We start from the raw sequence: 19,467 nt of genomic DNA, 5'->3' as shown, positions 1-19,467 counted from the left end.
GTTACCCAGGCTAGAGTGCAGTGGTACCATCTCGGCTCACTGCAACCTTCACCCCCTGGGTTCAAGCAATTCTCGTGCCTCAATCTCCCAAGTAGCTGGGATTACAGGCACCTGCTACCATGCCTGGATAACTTTTGTATTTTTAGTAGAAACCGGATTCACCACATTGGCCAGGCTGGTCTCTAATTCCTGACCTCAGGTGATCTAACCACCTTGGCCTCCCAAAGTGTTGGGATTACAGGCATGAGCCACTGTGCCTGACCTAAATTTTTAATTCTAATTCACTTAAATTGAAATAGGCTGGGTGCTATTTAGATTTAATTGAATTAAATTGAAAAAATTTAATTTAATTTATCCACCTCAGGGTGGATCACCTGAGGTTAAGAGTTAGAGACCAGCCTGGCCAACTAGGCAAAACCCCATCTCTACTGAAAATACAAAAATTAGCTGGGCATGATGTCGCGTGCCTGTAGTCCCAGTTACTCGGGAGGCTGAGACAGGAGAATCACTTGAACCCAGGAGGCAGAGGTTACACTGAGCCGAGATTGCACCACTGCACTCCAGCCAGGGTGACAGAGCGAGACTATGTCTCAAAAAAAATAGTAATAATAAAAAAGTTAAACGTGGCTAGTGGCTACTGTATTGGACAGTGAGGCTACAGAACAGAAGTGCCATAAGGGTGAGGACTTTGTTGTACTCACTTCTGTGAGTCTAGAACAGAATTGGCAAATAGCAGGAACTCAAAAGATATTTAAGTCAATGATTGAGTCTTGACAGAAAGTTAGTCAGGTAAGTATTATTCCCATTTCCCCGCTGCGACCGCTGAGGCCCAGAGAAATGATATGACTTGACAATGTCACCTAGCTTCACATTGAGGAGTCTAGGATTTGGGTCCAGTTCTTCCTGACCTCAATCCTATATCCTCAACCTCTCCCAAAGGGGCTTCATTAAGCCTCTACCAGAGCTGTTGCTGGAAAAAGAGGCAGCCTCTCCAGGTCCTTCTCGGTGCATCTCCTTCACCTGCCGTTGTGACAGCAGCGCCATAGGTCTCCAGGTGCCATGGTTGGGCCCTGCCTATCCTTCTACCCAGGCAGCACTGTGTCAGCAGATTCTCCTCTAAGGAGCCAGGTGACTGAACTCCTGAAGCCACAGATGAGTGGAACAGAGGTGGAGACAGGAGAAGGAAGAAAGGAGTAGGGTGGGGGCCGGGCATGGTGGCTCACGCCTGTCATCCCAGCAGTTTGGGAGGCCTAGGTGGGCAGATTACCTGAGGTCAGGAGTTCAAGACCAGCCTGACCAACTGTAGAAACCCCATCTCTATTAAAAATACAAAAAAAATTAGCCAAGTGTAGTGGCAGGTGCCTATAATCCCAGCTACTCGGGAGGCTGAGGCAGGAGAATTGCTTGAACCTGGGAGGTAGAGGTTGCAGTGAGCTGAAATTGCACCATTGCATTTCAGCCTGGGCGACAGAGCAGGACTCTGTCTCAAGAAGAGAGAGAGAGAGAGAGAGAGAGAGAGAGAGAGGAAGAAGAGGAAGGAGTAGGATGGAGGTAAGGTGGAGGGGTGAAGGGGACTGGTGCCCCATGTAAGCAGGAATGGGAGGCTGGAACAAGCACTTCGTTCATTCCTCCAAGGAGGACGCATGAACCTTTTCTACACCTTTATTTTTGAAATGCTTATTGAACAGATACAAAGTTAGTGTCTGTGAGCAGGCTAGAGGAGGGAGTTAATGTGCCTCCTTCCTACCCTGGGTGGGGGCTGCAGCCAGAAGTGGCTTTCCCCTTCCCTCCACCTTGGCAGCACTGGGCTGGGAGAGGCCCTGGGACAGGGAGGGGGTTCCAGGGCAGAAGGAGGAAGGGAAGAATGGGTACTATGGCCTGGGCAGAGCCCTCTTCTGGAATAAGAGGCTTGAACCCTGCTCACCCTGGCAGGAGTTGTGCTTCTCCTCTGCAGCATGTAGAAGTGGTTTGCAATGGGCGGCAGGGAGGGTGAGTTTCTCTGGAACTCTCTCCTGCCTCCCTAGCCCAAGGTTGGGAGTGCCCTCTTCAGCTATTTCTCAAGGAAGGGTCCTCGGTGACATCTCTAGTCCCCTACAGGGATGCCTGCCTCCCCAGATCTCAAAGGGCACTGCTCTCAGTCCTTGGGGTTAAAGGGCAGGGAGCCCGACCTAGTGGGGCACAGAAGCTGGTGACCTCTTCCCGATAGGGACCTCAACTATGTCCACACTTCCAGGGGGATCATGCCCTCCTTGCTACCCAGTGGGGGCAGCAAAGATTCATCCTCTAGGAACTTGAGTGGGAAGTGGACCAGGTGACCCTGGACCTGGGTGAGCTCAGACAGAGCCAAGGGTGGACTGACCGTGGCCAGGGGCTCCACGGCCACGTACTCCCGGAGTGTCCGCAGGGAACGCGTGGCATTGGATGGCAGGCAGCGGAAGATCTGTGGGCAAAGGCATGGATGCCAGTAAGGCTTGGGGAGACTCTCCCAACAATCTGAGTCCAGCTAGGCTAGACCTCTTCCCCCATACCATCTCTCCCCACCCTCATTGACCCTGGGCTACTAACTCTCTTTTTTTTTTTTTTTTTCTGAGAAAGAGTTTCACTCTTGTTGCCCAGGCTGGTGTGCAATGACGTCAACTCCGCTCACTGCAATCTCTGCCTCCCAGGTTCAAGTGATTATCCTGCCTCAGCCTCCCAGGCACCTGCCACCACGTCTAGCTTTTTTGTATTTTTAGTAGAGATGGGGTTTCAGCATGTTAGCCAGGATGGTCTCGATCTCCTGATGTGATCCGCCCGCCTCGGCCTCCCAGAGTGCTGGGATTACAGGCATATGCCACTGCACCTAGCTTGTACTTTTTTTTTTTTTTCCCGAGGTGGAATTTCGCTCTTGTTGCCCAGGCTGGAGTGTAATGGCAAGATCTTGGATCACTAAAGTCTCCGCCTCCCGAGTTCAAGCAATTCTTCTGCTTCAGCCTCCCAGCCACACCCAGCTAATTTTTTTGTATTTTTAGTAGAGACAAGGTTTCACCATGTTGGCCAGGCTGGTCTCGATCTCCTGACCTCAGGTGATCCACCTGCCTTGGCCTCCCAAAGTGCTGGGATTATAGGCGCGAGCCACCATGCCCAGCCAGGACCACTAAATCTCTTGATAGCAAATGCCCCAGGCCCTCATCCCCCTTCTAAGAATGATTGTGTGATTGGGCTTCTCTCCATCCTACCCTGAGCAGGATAATCTGTAAATTTCCCCAGGCCACTCTCCCCCTACCCTCCCAAGTTCCCACCTGCTCATAGATAGTGGCATTGCTCTCAGCTGTCTCTTGCCACAACTGGAAGAAGTCATCACAGACGGGGTCTCGGAGATCCAAGTCTGGCCGGGCATTTGCTCCAAGAATCACACTATAACAAAAAGGGGTCCCAGCGGGGCCAGATTAAGACCGTTAGAGAACCTGAGTATCAGAAAAGTTACATTGTCTCTACTCAGGTTCTTTCTTTCTTTCTTTATTATTTTTTTGAGATGGAGTCTTGCTTTGTTGCCCAGGCTGGAGTGCAGTGGCACAGTCTCAGCTCACCGAAACCTCCACCTCCCAGGTTCAAGCAATTCTCCTGCCTCAGCCTCCTAAGTAGCTGAGACTACAAGGGCATGCACCACCATGCCCGGGTAATTTGTGTGTGTGTGTGTGTGTGTGTGTGTGTGTGTGGTTTTTTTGAGATGGAGTTTTGCTCTTGTTGCCCCGGCTGAAGTGCAATGGTACAATCTCGGCTAACTGAAACCTCTGCCTCCTGGGTTCAAGTGATTCTCCTGCCTCAGCCTCCTGAGTAGCTGGGATTACGGCCATATGCCACCTCGCCTGGCTAATTTTGTAATTTTAGTAGAGATGAAGTTTCTCCATGTTGGTCAGCTGGTCTCGAACTCCTGACTTCAGGTGATCCGTCCACCTCAGTCTCCCAAAGTACTGTGATTACAGGTGTGAGCCACCTCACCCGGCCCTTACTCAGGTAATTCAAAATTGGCTGGGCACGTGGCTCACACCTGTATTCCCAGCACTTTGGGAGGATGAGGGTGGTGGATTGCCTGAGCTCAAGAATTCAAGACTAGCCTGGGCAATATGGCAAAACCCCATCACTACAAAAAATACAAAAATTAGCCAGGTGTGGTGGTGTGTGCCTGTAATCCCAGTTACTTGGGAGACTGAGGTGGGAGGATCACTTGAGCCCAGGAAGCCAAGGCTGCAGTGAGCTGTGGTCACCGTGCTGCACAGAGCAAGGCCCCATCTCAAAACAAATGAACAAACAAAAACAAAATAAATGCAAACAAGATAAATGCAATATAAAATAGTAAAATAAGTATAAAAGAAGCCAATGGAGTTCTGATTTGTCTCCACTTTGATGACTACCTTGATGCTTTAAAAAATTATTTTTACTTTAAATTTTTCCCAATCCTCAGAACCTGTGAGAAAAATTATTTTTAAACTATTTTTTTTTTCTCACTTTTTTGGTGTTCACGCTTTGCGGATACTCTAAACTGATTAGTCTTGCCTATTGGGAATTCAGCACTGCCTCTACCTCTGGCTCTGGGAATACCTAAGCAGTGCTGCCTCTTGTCCGGCTCAAAAGGCAGACGCCCCCATCTCCCTCCCACCTTGTGGCACCCCACCCCAGCTCTACCTGAAGCAGTGCTTCCGCAAACTCAAGGCAAACCTGCCCGCCTGATACTCTGCCCCATTCATGAGGGATGGTTCCGTCTCTGTGTCCTCGATCAGCACCGCCAGCTCACTGTCCCGCTTCCCCAGCAAACTCCGGTCATTGATGTTTGCAGAACCTGGGGTGGATGTGGGGCACACTGTCTGCTTGGGGCCGGGGCACTCCCCCAAGTACCCTATCCCGTCAACCAAAGCACTGGCCTGCACACACCTTTTTATTTTTATTTTTATTTTTGAAATAGTTTCCCTGTCGCCAGGCTGGAGTGCTGTGGCATGATCTCGGCTCACTGCAACCTCTGCCTCCCGGGTCCAAGCGATTCTTCCACCTCAGCCTCCAAAGTAGTTGGGATTACAGGTGTGTGCCACCACACCCAGCTAATTTTTGTATTTTTAGTAGAGATGGGGTTTCACCGTGTTGGTCAGGCTGGTCTCAATCTCTTGACCTCGTGATCTGCCTGACTCGGCCTCCCAAAGTACTGGGATTACAGGTATGCCAGGCCAGAACACACACACACACAAATTCTTTGTGGATCCTCCACCCACCCCTACATGAGCCTTAGCCATAGTCTCTGTCACCCCATCCTCTCATCTCTTTGCCTGTCCCCATACCCTCTCCCCGCCAGGGGCCCAGATCCAGCACTGACCTATGATGACTATCTGGTCATCTGCAATGAGCATTTTGCTGTGGATGTAGATGAGCTCTGAGACTGGGTGCCCGCCCAGCTCTCCATGTGTACGAAGCCCGCAGATGGAAATATAGTCCCGCCATGCTGTTCCCACTGCATATAAGAGAGGGGGTGAGAAGAGGGGAAGTGAGGGGAGAGCTTGCTCTGTGTGCAGACGTGGCCCCGTCCCACCTCCTCTCACTCTAGGGAGAGTAGCTAGAGTCTGGTCTAGCTACTTCTCCCTGCAGTGAAAGGCCAGCTATGGTCTGTATAACCTCAGAGGCACACAGGAATGACAGCCTCCCCTCCCACCCCCAGGCCTCCAGCGCCCCAATCTCTCTCTCCCAGGGGTCCAGGGCTTGTGTCTCCAGCCCCCAGCACTCACTGGCTGCTTTGAGGCGATGCAGGATTGAATACTCCCCACGACACAGGGTCCTGAGATAAACGAAAAGGGGAAAGAAGTGGAGGCTGGCAGAGGAAGGTCAGGGGAGGGGGGCCTCCTTTAAGCTCCAGCAGAAAGGGATCAGGACAGAATCAGGAGGGAGACACAGGTGGGATGGGGCCATTGAGAGATTGAGTCTGCCTGGGGGGTCACCTGTAAGTAAAGTGCAGAATGGCCTGGATGGAGTTGCCACCACCTGTGGAGATGTCACCCTGGAAGCCAGGGAGTAAAGGCAAAAGCACGTAGACTCGGAAACACTGCCCCTGTCTGAGAAGGGGTGGAGTCAGAGGTGTGACTAGTCCCTTAAACCCCACCCCCTTCAACTGGGCTCAAACCACACCCACAGTCCCCACCTTCCTGACAGTCCACCTTACTTGTGGGCCTTCAGGATTCTGTCCACAATCTCATCGCCCACCTTGTTCAGAACCGTCCGCCCATCTGAGCAGCTAATGAAGAACTGATTCTGGGGCAAGAACCAGAGACAGACTTCATCAGCCTGGCCCCTGGCCCTGTCCTCGGCCTCCAGCCCTGGTCTCCACTCCCAGGTTCCGGGTGTCTGCTTCTGTTCTAGGCACAGCTCCACCAGCCCTTGATGAATGACTCCACTGATTCCCCCGGTCTCTCTCCTGGGCCATCCCTTCCACACTCTCCCCACCCTTCTCCCAGTCAGACCTCGATGTAGAGGAAGTGCCGGCTCTCCCTGATGGTGTGCAGATAGGCATTGAGGATGGAGTTCTCCAGAGTCCCTGCTGACCAGCGGTCCACTGACCGCAAGACCTAGGGAATGGTGAATGCGACTGCTTCCTAACCCCAGGAGAGGAGAGTGTGGGGGGCTCTCACACCAGGGAGAGTGGGTTAGGGTGTTGGGCTGAAGGAGGTGGAGAGGGTGCTAGCTGAAATGGGGGGCCTCACCTGCACAGTGGTGCACTGCCCCCCTGGGAGTGTGAAGGGGAGCTGGTTGGCAGTGCAGGTAGACTTGGGAAGCAGGTAGGGGTATGTGGGAATCTTGTACTTGGCCTTGGTGGTCTGAAGTGGAGGGATGGCAGAGTCAGCAGGAGGTGGCAAGCTGCCCCTGGCTCCCTCCCTTGTTCTAGCCCCTACCAGAGGGAACGAGCACCTTGGTGAAATTCCAGCGCTGGATGAAGTGCCGGGCGAGGTCCCGGGCAGGTAGGCCATGGACGACCACCCCAACGTCCCGCCATGGCATCCGAGGTGTCGTCTCCCTGTTGATGAAATCTGGGGCGCCCAGGGAAAGTCGGGAGACGTCAGGGCTAGACTCTTGGGGACACTTGGGGCAGGGAGGAGGAGGCTGCCAGAGGGACGGCTGTACCACTTTTGACCCCCTCATCCCATTCTCAGTACCAGCCCCAGCTTCTGACCCTGCTCTCAGCTCTCTGGGGCTTTGGCGGGTGGGGGCTTCACCTTCGAAAGGCCGGTCCAGCTGTACCCAGTCCTTGGTGATAAGATTGCTGTAGTCCTTGCCCAGCCAGAAGAATTGGTTATGAGAGAGGTCTGGGGTGGCTGATGAGTCTGGGCACGGGGTGGGAGGCTGTAGGGGGAACACACCCAAGCGACGGGCAAGAGGAAGTCATGGGGGCTGTACAGAGCCAGGGCCAAAGGGAAGAACACTGCAAGAGTGAGAGAGACCCAGAGGAAGAATGAAACAGAGGGTCTCATTCCCCAGCCCTCCTCTCCAACCACCTTTGACACTCTTAGAGGAATGGGGTCGGGGTTAGTGAAAATGGGGAAAGGACTGGGTTACAGCACTTTCTTTTGTTTGTTTGTTTGAGACGGAGTCTTGCTCTGTTGCCAGGCTGGAGTGCAATGGCGCAACCTCGGCTCACTGCAGCCTCCATCTCCCGAGTACAAGCGATTCTCCTGCCTCAGCCACCTGAGTAGCTGGGACTACACGTGCACGCCACCATACCTGGCTAATTTTTGTATTTTTAGTAGAGACGGGGTTTCACCACGTTGACCAGGATGGTCTTGATCTCTTGACCTTGTGATCCACCCGCCTTGGCCTCCCAAAGTGCTAGGGTTATAGGCATGCACTACCACGCCCAGCCTTTTTTTGTTTTTTTGGAGATAGAGTCTTGTTCTTTCACCCAAGCTGGAGTGCAGTGGCACGATCTCAGCTCACTGCAACCTCCACCTCCCAGGTTCAAGGTATTCTCCTGCCTCAGCCTCCCAAGTAGCTCATGACAGGCATCCACCACCATGTGTGACTAATTTTTTGTAATTTTAGTAGAGAAGGGGTTTCACCATGTTGGTCAGGCTGGTCTTGAACTCCAGGCCTCATGTAATCCGCCTGCCTTGGCCTCCCAAAGTGCTGGGATTACAGATGTGAGCCATGGCACCGGGCTGGCTACAGTACTTTCAAAGTGGGTTCTTGGGGGTCCCACAAAGTCTGAGGAACCCTGAGGTGGACAGGGCCTAGAATGACTGAGGGGGTAAGGTTGGAGCTGGGAAAGGATGTGGATTGAGCTTATCTGAGTTTGGGGGTGCTCGGGAAGGCCTGGGGGTGGGGCGGGAATTACCTGGGAGGCAGCTGATTCAGAGGAGTCTCCAAGGTCAGTCAGTCGATAGTGCAGGTCATCCCAGCGGCCATAGGCAAGGTCCAGCCCCCCTAGGAATGCTACCACTTGGTCCACCACCAGGAGCTTCTCATGATGGGCCCACAACGTCACTTGGTTTGGGTGACGCATCACCTGGAGCAGGTATAGAGAGTTCATGAGGGTGGATTTAGGTGGAGGAAAACAGGAAGTACTGGGAGGGCTAGAGAAAAGATGCAAAGATGAGATCTGCAGAGAACAGAGACAGTATGGGGAGGAGGGCTGCCACGTGGGAGGGTCTCTGAGGCTGAGTCACCTTTATGTTGGGGTGCAGCAGCATCAGCGCCCTCTTGCTATAGCCACTGTTGATGCCCAAGGCCAATTCCACTTCCTTAAACAGCAGAACGGACACACGGACACCCTCCTCCTGGTGGTGAGTTGGGGAATCAGATCCTAGTGCCTGTCCCAGAGCAGCCCCTTTCCACATTGCCAGACCTTTTCCATGTGTGTCCCTCCAGCCTCTCTGGAGATCCTGGAGGCTCTGCCACATACGCCCTGCTTTGCTGCTTGTAGCAGACATAGACTAAATGTCATCCGTGTGCTCACCCCCTCAACCATCCACACATCTATCCACCTACCCTTCATTATCCATCCATCCATCCATCTTTCCAAGCATTTACTCATCCTCTTATCTATCGTCTATCATTCATCCATCTACCCGCCTACCCTCCTATCCCTCCATCTTTCCAACTCATATCCTTCTGCCCACCACCGTTCCTGTCCTCTATCCATCCACCTGCCCACCCACCCTCCATCATCCATGCATCCTTCTTCCTGTCCATCAACACCACACATGCCCCCTCCATGGCAGGTACCGTGCCTTGTACCGGAACAAGTGATATTAACTAGTCCAGTGAGAGAGACAGACATGCACACCCCCAGATAACACAAAGTATTATGTGTACTGGGAGAGAAGTCTCTGCCAGGTGGAGGGAGGCATGAAGAGGAAGGTGCCAGTTCTCCTTAGTGCAGAGGGCAGAGGTGATGTCTGACAGGTGCTGAACCAGGATGGGCACATTTCCCTCTCCTGAAGGCTCAGAATCCCTACCTTCTCCCACGCTGCAGCCCTGCTAATCAACCTCCGCCCACAGACAACCCTCTCCCCCTGCAGCCTGACCGCACTCCTCACCGCCTTCCTCTTGAGCATAATGTCCAGTCTCCAGTCATCTGAATGGGCTGGACGCTTCAGGTAAACCTCAGGACTCAACCTGGGATTCAGGGCAGTGGATTAGGGGCAAACAAAGCTCCAGACCACCAGCTGCAACCCCCTTCTGCTCCTTCCTCTGACCCATATGCTGATCTGCCCCAGGCTCTATCTTGCCCCCTCTTGTTGGGGCCTTTTCCCACTCACCACCAGTCTGTGATGAAAATCTCCTCTTGGGCTCGAAGGATGGCATCTGCCACAGCAGCAAAGTAACCTGCCCCATTCACAAACCTGGGGGGAGGCCAAGCCAAGGAGGTCAGAGGAGTCAGAAGCCAGAAAGCTATGGAGAGTGAAGACCGGAGGACAGTCATGGGTCAGAGATGACAGCAGGGTCAAAGATCAGGAATGATCAGAGAGCACAGGCAGTATCAGACATATCGAAATAGTGTTTGCCTATATGCGCTAAATACAAATAAAAATCATAGGCCAGGTGCGGTGCCTCATGCCTGTAATCCCAGCACTTCAGGAAGCTGAGGCAGGCAGACCACTAGGTCAGGAGTTCGAGACCAGCCTGGCCAACATGGTGAAACCCTGTCTCTACTAAAAACTACAAAAATTAGCTGGACATGGTGGCGCACACCTGTAATCCCAGCTACTCAGGGGTCTGAGACAGGAGAATTGCTTGAACCCAGGAGGTAGAGGTTGCGGTGAGCGAAGATCATGCCACTACACTCCAGCCTGAGCGACAAAGTGAGACTCCATTAAAAAAAAAAAAAAAAAAAAAAGTGAAAAAAATAAAAAGATACAATAACCTAATGGATTAAAGGAGGATTAATACATCATATATAAAGAACACCAATGAATAGACAAGAAAAAGTCACATAAGCCAACTGAAAAATGAGCAGAGTAAGAACTGACAGTTCACAGATAAATTAAAATGGTCAATCATGGCAAATGATGTACAGTTTCACTAGTAAACAAAGAAATTAAGATAAAATTACACTTAAATCCACTAGATTGGTAATAATTAAAATAACTGGTAACATTCAATATCAGCATATTTTACTCAATATGCTGGGGAAATTGGTATTCTCACAGACTATGGGAATATAACTTTTAGGAAATAATTTGGCAGTATCAAAAATATATATTAAATATATATTCTATATAGCTTTATATATATGTACACACACACACACACACATATATATATATAAACTGTATACATGTAAAATATATATAGCTTTCTGAGACAATGTCTCACTCTGTCACCCAGGCTGGAGTGCAATGACGCAATCTTGGCTTACTGCAACCTCTGCCTCTTGGGTTCAAGCATTTCTCCCGTCTCAGCCTCCCAAGTAACTGAGATTACAGGTGCCCGCCACCATGCCTGGCTAATTTTTGTGTTTTTAGTAGAGATGGGTTTTTGCCATGTTGGCCAGGCTGGTCTTGAACTCCTGACTCCAATGATCTACCCTCCTCGGCCTCCCAAAGTGCTGGGATTACAGGTTTGAGGCACTGCCAGTAGCCGGCAGCATCAAAATATTAAATGCACATACTCTTTAATATAATTAAATATACATAGTAATTACATTTCTAGGAATGTATCCTAAAAGTAGCAAGAACTAGCTCTTGTTAAAAAAAAAAAAAAAAAAGAAAAAAAAGGAATATATCCTATACAATGCTTAGGCAAAGACTGTGTTCATCACATTGTTTGCAAGAGTGAAAAATAAGAAATAGCCTAAGTTTTTAATCTCTCACACATATATTAAGTGAAAAAATGAATCACAGAAGAGGGTGCATGATCTCATTTATGTTGAAACAAAAGTAACATGTACATGCACATGTGAAAATATGCAGGAAGGCCAGGCCTGGTGGCTCACGCCTGTAATCCCAGCACTTTGGGAAGTCAAGGTGGGTGGATCACTTGAGGCCAGGAGTTCATGACCAGCCTGGCCAACATGGTGAAACCCCACATCTACTAAAAATACAAAAATTAGCTGAGCGTGGTGGTGCATGCTTATAATCCCCACTACCCAGGATGCTGAGGCAGAAGAATTGCTTGAACCCGGGAGGCAGAGACTGCAGTGAGTGGAGATGGAGCTACTGCACTCCAGCCTGGGCAACAGAGTGAGACACCATCTCAAAAAAAAAAAAAAAAAAAAAAATTCCAGCCGGGTGCCATGGCTCATGCCTGTAATCCCAGCACTTTGGGAGGCCAGCGTTGGTAGATCACCTGAGGTCAGGAGTTTGAAACCAGCCTGACCAATATGGAGAAACTCCGTCTCTACTGAAAATACAAAATTAACCAGGCGTGGGGGGGCATGCCTGTAATCCCAGCTACTCAGGAGGGTAAGGCAGGAGAATCGCTTGAACCTGAGAGTCGGAGGTTGTGGTGAGCCGAGATTGCTCCATTGCTCTCCAGCCTGCTTGACAAAAGCCAAACTCTGTCTCAAAAAAACAAAACAAAACATAAAAAAAACAAAAACAAACTCCTTCCATGACTGCCCTCTGCCTGTGATATTAGCAGACCAGACCCTGAGAGATCAGGCACTGCTGACTCCTAGGCTCTTCTCTGACTGCACCTCCTTACTCAGTAACAATAAGTCCTGGTGGTTCCCAGACACCCAGAGCTATTTCTGTCTTCTCTGCCTGGACTGTTCTGCATTTTCTTTATCTTGTACAGTTCCATGAGGATCAGCAAGTGTATGTTCCCATGCAATCAACAGTACTATCAAAATATAGGACATTTTCATCTTCCTGGAATGTTCCCTTGTGTGCCCTGTTAACAAGCAATCTTTTTCCCACACCCTGTGACAGGCAACTACTGATCTGATTTCCACCATTATGGATTGGTTTTGCCACACACTGTGGCTCATCCCTGTAATCCCAGCACTTTGGAGAGGCCAAGGCAGGAGAATCCCTTGAACCCAGTAGTGGTGGCGTGTGCCTGTAGTCTCAGCTACTCAGGAGGCTGAGGCATGAGGATCATTTGAGTCTGGGAGGTTGAGGCTGCAGTGAGCCATGATCACACTAAGCACTCCAGCCTGGGTGACAGAGAAAGACACTGTGTCAAACAAAAACAAAAACCAAATCAAAATTAATATAATGTCAGTCTCTGATTTAAAGCAAAACTATCTCAGAGTCACCACCTCCTGGAAACCTGTCCTGATATCCCTGCTGGGTTAGGTACCCACTGTCTGTGCTTGTTACCTTCTATCTATCACCAGTACAGCAAGTATACATTGTTTTATTACTTGATCACCTACTTCCCTAACCCAGAGAGGCCTGTGTCTTACTGCCAGCCCTAGTAGGTGCTTAGAAAATGTTTATTAAGGCCGAGTGCGGTGACTCAAGCCTGTAATCCCAGCACTTTGGGAGGCCGAGGCGGGTGGATCACGAGGTTGAGAGATCGAGACCATCCTGGTCAACATGGTGAAACCCTGTCTCTACTAAAAATACAAAAAATTAGCTGGGCATGGTGGCACATGCCTGTAATCCCAGCTACTCGGGAGGCTGAGGCAGGAGAATTGCCTGAACCCAGGAGGGGGAGGTTGCGGTGAGCCGAGATCGTGCCATTGCACTCCAGCCTGGGTAACAAGAGCGAAACTCCGTCTCAAAAAAAAGAAAGAAAATGTTTATTAAATGAAGGACTAAATCAGAGAGATTTGAGAAGATCATAGAGAACAGAGAGGGTCAGTGTGGTAGAGGGGGGTTTAAAAGGTTATAAGAGGTTAGAGAGGTCAAGGGTCAGAAGAGATGATCCAGTTTGGGGATCAGAAAGGTCAGAGTGAAATCAGAGAGATCAATGTGGTTAAAGATGTCAAAAGTCGGCCAGGCGCAGTGGCTCATGCCTGTAATCCCAACACTTTGGGAGGCTGAGGCAGGCGGATCACAAGGTCTAGAGATGGAGACCATCCTGGCCAACATGGTGAAACCCCGTCTCTACTAAAAATACAAAAATTAGCTGGGCGTGGTGGCATGCGCCTGTAGTCCCAGCTACTTGGGAGGCTGAGGCAGGAAGGAGAATTGCTTGAACCCAGGAGGTGGAGGTTGCAGTGAGCTGAGATTGTACCACGGCAGTCCAGCCTGGCGACACAGAGAGACTCCTCAAGAAAAAAAAAAAAGATGTCAAAGGTCAAGAAAATTAAAGAAGTCACCAGGTGGGTCATTGAAGTAGGAAGGGTTCAGAGGAGATAAAAGAGAGGATGAAGGACTCAGAGACTACCGAGGGGGTCAAGAAGGCCACAGACAAGCTCAGAAAGGATGTCGGTGTCTCACCACCGGGCCAAGGTCCCACGCCGGGGTGGGGCGTAACTGTCATGCCGGTGCAGATATAGGAAGTCTCTCCCAGGGCCCTGTGCCAGCTCAGTGATCTCTTGGGCCCACCACCGTGCCTGCCGGTAGCTGCTGCACTTGAGAATCAAGGACCTGGAACAATGAGATGAACCCTAAATCCTTGCCCTCCCTACCTATGGTCTTGCCCAAAGACCTCCCTTTTCTTCCCCACTTCCTCCCTTAGTCCCTAATCACAGCTACACAGGGACAGGGCCTGTATGGATCTGCCTTATTTATTTATTTATTTTGTTTTTGAGATGGAGTTTCACTCTTTCGTCCAGACTGGAGTGAAGTGGCACAATCTTGGCTCACTGCAACCTACCACCCTGGCTTCAAGTGATTCTCCTGCCTTAGCCTCCCAAATAGCTGGGATTACAGGTATGCACCATGACGCCCGGCTAATTTTTGTTAAGTAGAGATGGGGTTTTACCATGTTGGCCAGGCTGATCTTGAACTCCTGACCTCAGGTGATCCACCTGCCTCCACCTCCCAAAGTACTGGGATTACTGGCATGAGCCACCTTGCCTGGCCATATCTGCCCTACTCATAGTTGGATCCTAGTATTGTACCAGGCACTTAGGTTTGTAGAATGAACAAATGAACAAATGGAATTTTCTTTGTGTCAGCAGTTCCTTTCCCAGACTTCTACCAACCCCCTTTCTCTGAGCCCAGATGCTAGGAGCAGTCCCAAGCATCTGGCTGGACCAGTTCCCCGATTCAAAACTATTTCCGGATCCAGGGAGGTGGAAAACCCTTCCTCTCTCCTGTGGTCTCTTTTTTTTTTTTTGAGACAGTCTCGCTGTGTCGCCAGGCTGGAGTGTAGTAGCTGCTTGATCACGTCTCACTGCAACCTCCGCCTCCTGGGTTCAAGTGATTCCCCTGCCTCAGCCTCCTGAGTAGCTGGGACTACAGGTGTGCACCACCATGCCCGGCTAATTTTTTGTATTTTAGTAGAGACAGGGTTTCACCAAATTGGCCAGGCTGGTCTCGAACTCCTGACCTTGTGATCCACCCGCCTCGGCCTCCCAAAGTGCTGGGATTATAGGCGTGAGCCACCACGCCCTGCCTCCTGTGGTATCTCTTACTCAAGTCCAGGTAGGGCTGTGGGCTGGCTCACCACTCACCAGCTGTCTCTCACACCAGGGAGAGAGCTTACCTGTGGGAGGTGTCGATCCGTACGCCGTACCGTGCCTCTGTGCTCCGTTTCCCCACCTGCACCTCAAAGCCAGGGTCAAAGAGCTGAACAAATGAGATGGCGCCCGTCTCGAGGCACATGTACAGCAGGAAGGAATCCTTCACCACCAGCCACCTAGAGCAGAAGGGCTCCCTGTGTTCCTCTTTGCCCTTGCAATTTCCTTCCTCACCCCTACCCACTGCCCAGCTGCTCGGCCACAGCCCATACCTCTTGGACCAGCGATAACAAACTTGGTCTCGGCCACAGCAGGTGAGGCCAGGAACTCGGTGGCCACCTGAGCGCTTCCGGATCATCCCCTCCCTGTGGGACAATCAGGAAGAGATGGTGGATGAGGACTCCAGACTGCCAGCCCACCTTGCACAGCTTGCCCCGTTCTCAGACAGGGAGAAATTAACAGTGATGTCTACAGATGGCGGGGTGAAGGGTGCCAGACACTCACAGTCCTTTGCAGCCCAGGTCTGGGATAAAGGACAGCTGACTGACTTCCAGGAACTCTGTCTGTAGAGGAAAACAAAAGCCCAGAGGAGACACCTGGCTGTCAGCCCCTCAGACGTTGGGGTCTCTGGCTCTCTCTCACTGCAGGTCTGATTATCCTGCTCCACATCTAAAATTCGTTCCTGGACCTTACCAGGGCATGGTAGTTGCGATAGAAAGACATGGTCAAGAGGCGATTGAGGTAATTCTCCAGGTATTTCTGAAGTGGGGATGAGAGAAGAGAGAGAGAGAGAGAGAGACAGATGGGACCAGAGCCATTTGCACCTCCAATGCCTTCCCGGAGGACCTGGTGTCTGGTCCCACCTGTTTGCTGGCTGCATGTCTGGTGGAGCCCTCAGGACCTGCTCGGGGTAGAGAGGGCATCTCTCTGTTGGCTGCCTCTCGGGCTGGAGAATAGGCAACAGCAAAACTGTAGAAAGGATAGATGAGGGTCAGGTATGAGCTGGGAGGCTGGGTGCTCCAGTTCTTGAAAACACTGGAGACGGGGGCTTGGAGGAAAAGAGGCCTGGAGGTGGCCAGGGGTGGTGGCTCATGCCTGTAATCCCAGCACTTGGGGAGACCAAGGTGGGTGGATCACTTGAGCTCAGGAATTTGAGACTAGCCTGGGCAATATAGTGGAACCCCATCTCTACAAAATATGCAAAAATTAGCTGGGTGTGGTGGCTGTGGTCCCAGCTACTCAGGAGGCTGAGGTAGGAGGATGGCTTGAGCCCAGGAAGTTGCAGTGAGCCAAGATCATACCACTGAATTCTAGCCTGGGTGACAGAAGGACACCTTGTCAAAAACAAAAAGGCCTAGAGGCTGGCAAAAGGAAGGCCCCCTATCCTGGGAATGGAGACTAGAAAAGGGTGACGCTGCCAAGGACATTTTGGGCATCCAGCCCGGCTGAGATGCTGGCACAGAACCATGGACAGGGAAAGCTGAGCAGGAAAAGTTTCCTGGTAACTGGGGTCAGGGGAGGTGGCCCAGTGGCCAGAGCCACTGCAAGGAGGAAAGGCTGTGGCCCGGCGGCAGGGGAGGAGGGCAGACACAGAAAGGAGGGTGGGGGGCACCTGCCCTCTACAGGAAGCAGTTCGGTCCCCCTCACCGAGCCAGAGGGAGCAGACTCATCAAGACTTTATGTCTCAGGAGGTCCCGATGCAGCTCCTGAAAATGACGGAACTTCTTCTTGGTTGTCCAGGTAAAGTCGCCGTGAGTCAAGCGGACAGAATACAGCGTGCAGGTTCCCACCTAGGGGTGTGACAAACTGAACGGATGTTCCCTGCGTGGGTCCCTGCCTCCCAACTCTGGCCAGCCTTCCCTTTCACGCCTCCCTAGCGCCAGCCCAGCCACCTTGGATCCACCCTGGCCCGCCCTCCCTTTCCCCCTCCCTGGGGCCAGTCTGGCCACCTTGGAGCCGCTGGTATATCTTTCAGTGCCCACCACCTGGGCTGTGACAGGGACCCCAGTTGCAAACACCAAGGGGTGCACTTTCAGAGGCTGAAGATCATAGATGGCCAGAAACGGGTGCATCCGGTCGGCTGGGAGGAAAGAAAGTCAAGGAGCGCAGACCCCAGTAGGCCCCAGCCCACGGGCTCCGCCCCGCCTCTCCTCCCTGCAGGCCATCCACATTCCCTGTGTACCTGGGTCCTCTCCCTCTCTCAGAGTGTCCACCTCATCGGACTCCATCTGGAGCTGGCTGGAGTCCAGGTCGTCCCCAGTGGGGAAGAGGCTCTCAGGGGTCGCCGTCATCCTAGGAATACGGGGAAGCCTCAGGGAGGCAAGCTGAACCCGCCCCGCCATCCTAACTCTCACAGCCCTCCCTCTCTTGCAGGTCCTTCCCTTCCCCCTACGGACTCCTGACCGCCCCTCTGACGACGCCCGCCCAGTTTGCAACGCCCCACCGACCCCCTTCTGGGCCCCATCCCCTACCTTAATCCCTCATCCGCAATCCCAGTCCCAGTCCCTAGCCCCCGCCCCATCCCGTAACCAGAGCCCGGGGGAACACCCAGCCAGGACCGGAAGGCTCCGACCTGGGGCTGCGCAGCAGCTGTGCGGGGAAGCGGCCCAAGGCGGTCGGAGAGCGCGGAGCTGCGGGGCTCACGCCAGGCCAGGGGGGCCGGGCAGGGGGTCCAGGTGGGAATGAGGAAGTTACGCGATCCCCACCGAGGGCGGGGAGCAACCCCGAAATCTGAGTGTGCAGCTGAGTGTGGAGACCCCGCAGCCCGAGCCTGTTCCCTCCCCCCACGATTTCCTGGGCCCGGCACCCCCGCGCGCCCCTTCACGGCCCTCTCACCCTGGCAGTCGGAGCCTGCGCCCGCGCGGGTTCCCGAAGCCAAGCCAAGAGAGCAAAGCGGAGTAGCAGCCGGAGCCCACGCCCCAGCGGGCCGGGGCGGGGCCGGGGCTCAGGGCCTGCCCTCGGGGGCGGGACGGCCCCGGGCCTCACCTCCGCGGGATTCTCGTCTGTCCTGTCCCGCCCCCGCCGCCCCGCGCGCCGCCGGGAGCCCTGGGGCCGCCCTGTGCTATGCGGGCCTGCAAGGTCCCCTCGGTGCCGCCGGCAAGTGCTGCCCGGCGTCGGGGCGTCCCGCGCTGTCGGTCCCAGCGTGCCCGGCCGCCTCCTCCCAGGACCCGCTCTGCGCGCATCCCTCCGCTCGGTGCCAGTCCCGGGACCTTCCAGCCGCGGACGCTGCTTGGGTCCTGGGGGACGCGCCTCCGCTGCGGGAGCAGCCGGTGGGTGCCCCACTCCCCGGCCCGCTGCGAGCCACATTCAGCCTAGCCCGGATAGCGTTTGTACCTGGAAGGAATGAGGGCGTAAAAGGCCCGAGGGCTGGTGGCTATAAACCCATTAGTGTATGAGAGCGGGCATTCTTTCATTCACCAAACATTTATTGCGTGCTTACTCCGTGCCAGACACTGAGAGTAAGGTAGTAAGTAAGATGGTTACGGAGCTTGCTTCGCTGGAATTGGCAGTCTAGGGGGAAACAAAATCTCTTTGGGTATTTCAATCTTTTTTAAAAAGCAGATTTGTCTCTTCTTTTGATAGACATATGGGTTTCTAGTTTTGTCTGTTGTTAATAAAGCTCCTGCAGGCCGGGGTGGCTCACAGCTGTAATCGCAGCACTTTGGGAGCCAAAGCAGGCGGATCACGAGGTCAGGAGTTCGAGACCAGTCTGGCCAACATAGAGAAACCCTTCTCTACTTTAAAAATACAAAAATTAGCCGGGCATGGTGGTGCACGCCTGTAGTCCCAGCCACTTGGGAGTCTGAGGCAGGAGAATCGCATGAACCCAGGAGGCAGAGGCTGCAGTGACTCTAGCCTGGGTGGCAGAGCGTCTCAAATAAATAAACAAACAAACAAATAATAATGAAGCTCTGCCGGGCACGGTGGCTCAAGCCTATAATCCCAGCACTTTGGGAGGCCAAGACAGGTGGATCACGAGGTCAAGAGATCGAGACCATCCTGGTCAACATGGTGAAACCCCGTCTCTACTAAAAATAAAAAATAAAAAAAATTAACTGGGCATGGTGGTGCGCGCCTGTAGTCCCAGCTACTCGGGAGGCTAAGGCAGGAGAATTGCTTGAACCCAGGAGACGGAGGTTGCGGTGAGCCGAGATGGCGCCATTGCACTCCAGCCTGAGTAACAAGAGCGAAACTCCGTCTCAAAAAAAAAAAAAAAAGCTCCTGCAAACATTCCTGTAAGTCTGTGAGTGGATAGTTTTCATTTATCTGGGGTAAGTAGGAGTGGAGTTGTTCTATCATCTAAGTGTATGTTTAACTTACGAGAAACTGCCAGGCGATTTTTTCGAAATGGTTGTTTCACTCTAGATTTCCCCAGGCTCAAACAATCATCCCGCCTCAGCCTCCCAAGTAGCTGAGACTACAGACACATACCACCA

General features: G+C 52.5%; 1 protein-coding gene across 2 annotated transcripts; it reads right to left on the bottom strand.

Annotated features, from left to right (window-relative positions):
• Positions 1-1,516: 1,516 nt before the first annotated feature.
• Positions 1,517-17,973, bottom strand: PLD2 (phospholipase D2). 2 transcript variants are annotated; one of them, XM_003931384.3, is made up of 25 exons: positions 17,867-17,973; positions 17,214-17,323; positions 16,981-17,111; positions 16,679-16,821; positions 15,895-16,000; positions 15,725-15,790; positions 15,536-15,594; positions 15,304-15,396; positions 15,058-15,210; positions 13,845-13,994; positions 9,771-9,854; positions 9,549-9,627; positions 8,676-8,786; positions 8,345-8,515; positions 7,230-7,356; positions 6,925-7,043; positions 6,720-6,833; positions 6,480-6,584; positions 6,182-6,270; positions 5,961-6,074; positions 5,751-5,800; positions 5,345-5,479; positions 4,666-4,819; positions 3,282-3,396; positions 1,517-2,440 (listed from the first exon to the last, which is right to left on the bottom strand). In XM_003931384.3, exons 2-25 carry the CDS (start codon positions 17,320-17,322, stop codon positions 2,216-2,218), a joined length of 2,802 nt encoding a protein of 933 aa, XP_003931433.1. In that variant the 5' UTR covers position 17,323; positions 17,867-17,973; the 3' UTR covers positions 1,517-2,215. The 2 variants fall into 2 exon arrangements, with proteins under 2 accessions (XP_003931433.1, XP_074244591.1); XM_074388490.1 differs by lacking the exons at positions 16,981-17,111; positions 17,867-17,973 and having other exon boundaries at positions 1,519-2,440; positions 17,214-17,295.
• Positions 17,974-19,467: the final 1,494 nt, after the last annotated feature.

The sequence above is a fragment of the Saimiri boliviensis genome, chromosome 17, assembly GCF_048565385.1.
Source record: "Saimiri boliviensis isolate mSaiBol1 chromosome 17, mSaiBol1.pri, whole genome shotgun sequence".
NCBI classification, from domain to species: domain Eukaryota; kingdom Metazoa; phylum Chordata; class Mammalia; order Primates; family Cebidae; genus Saimiri; species Saimiri boliviensis.
This window is presented reverse-complemented; position numbering and strand designations above follow the sequence as displayed.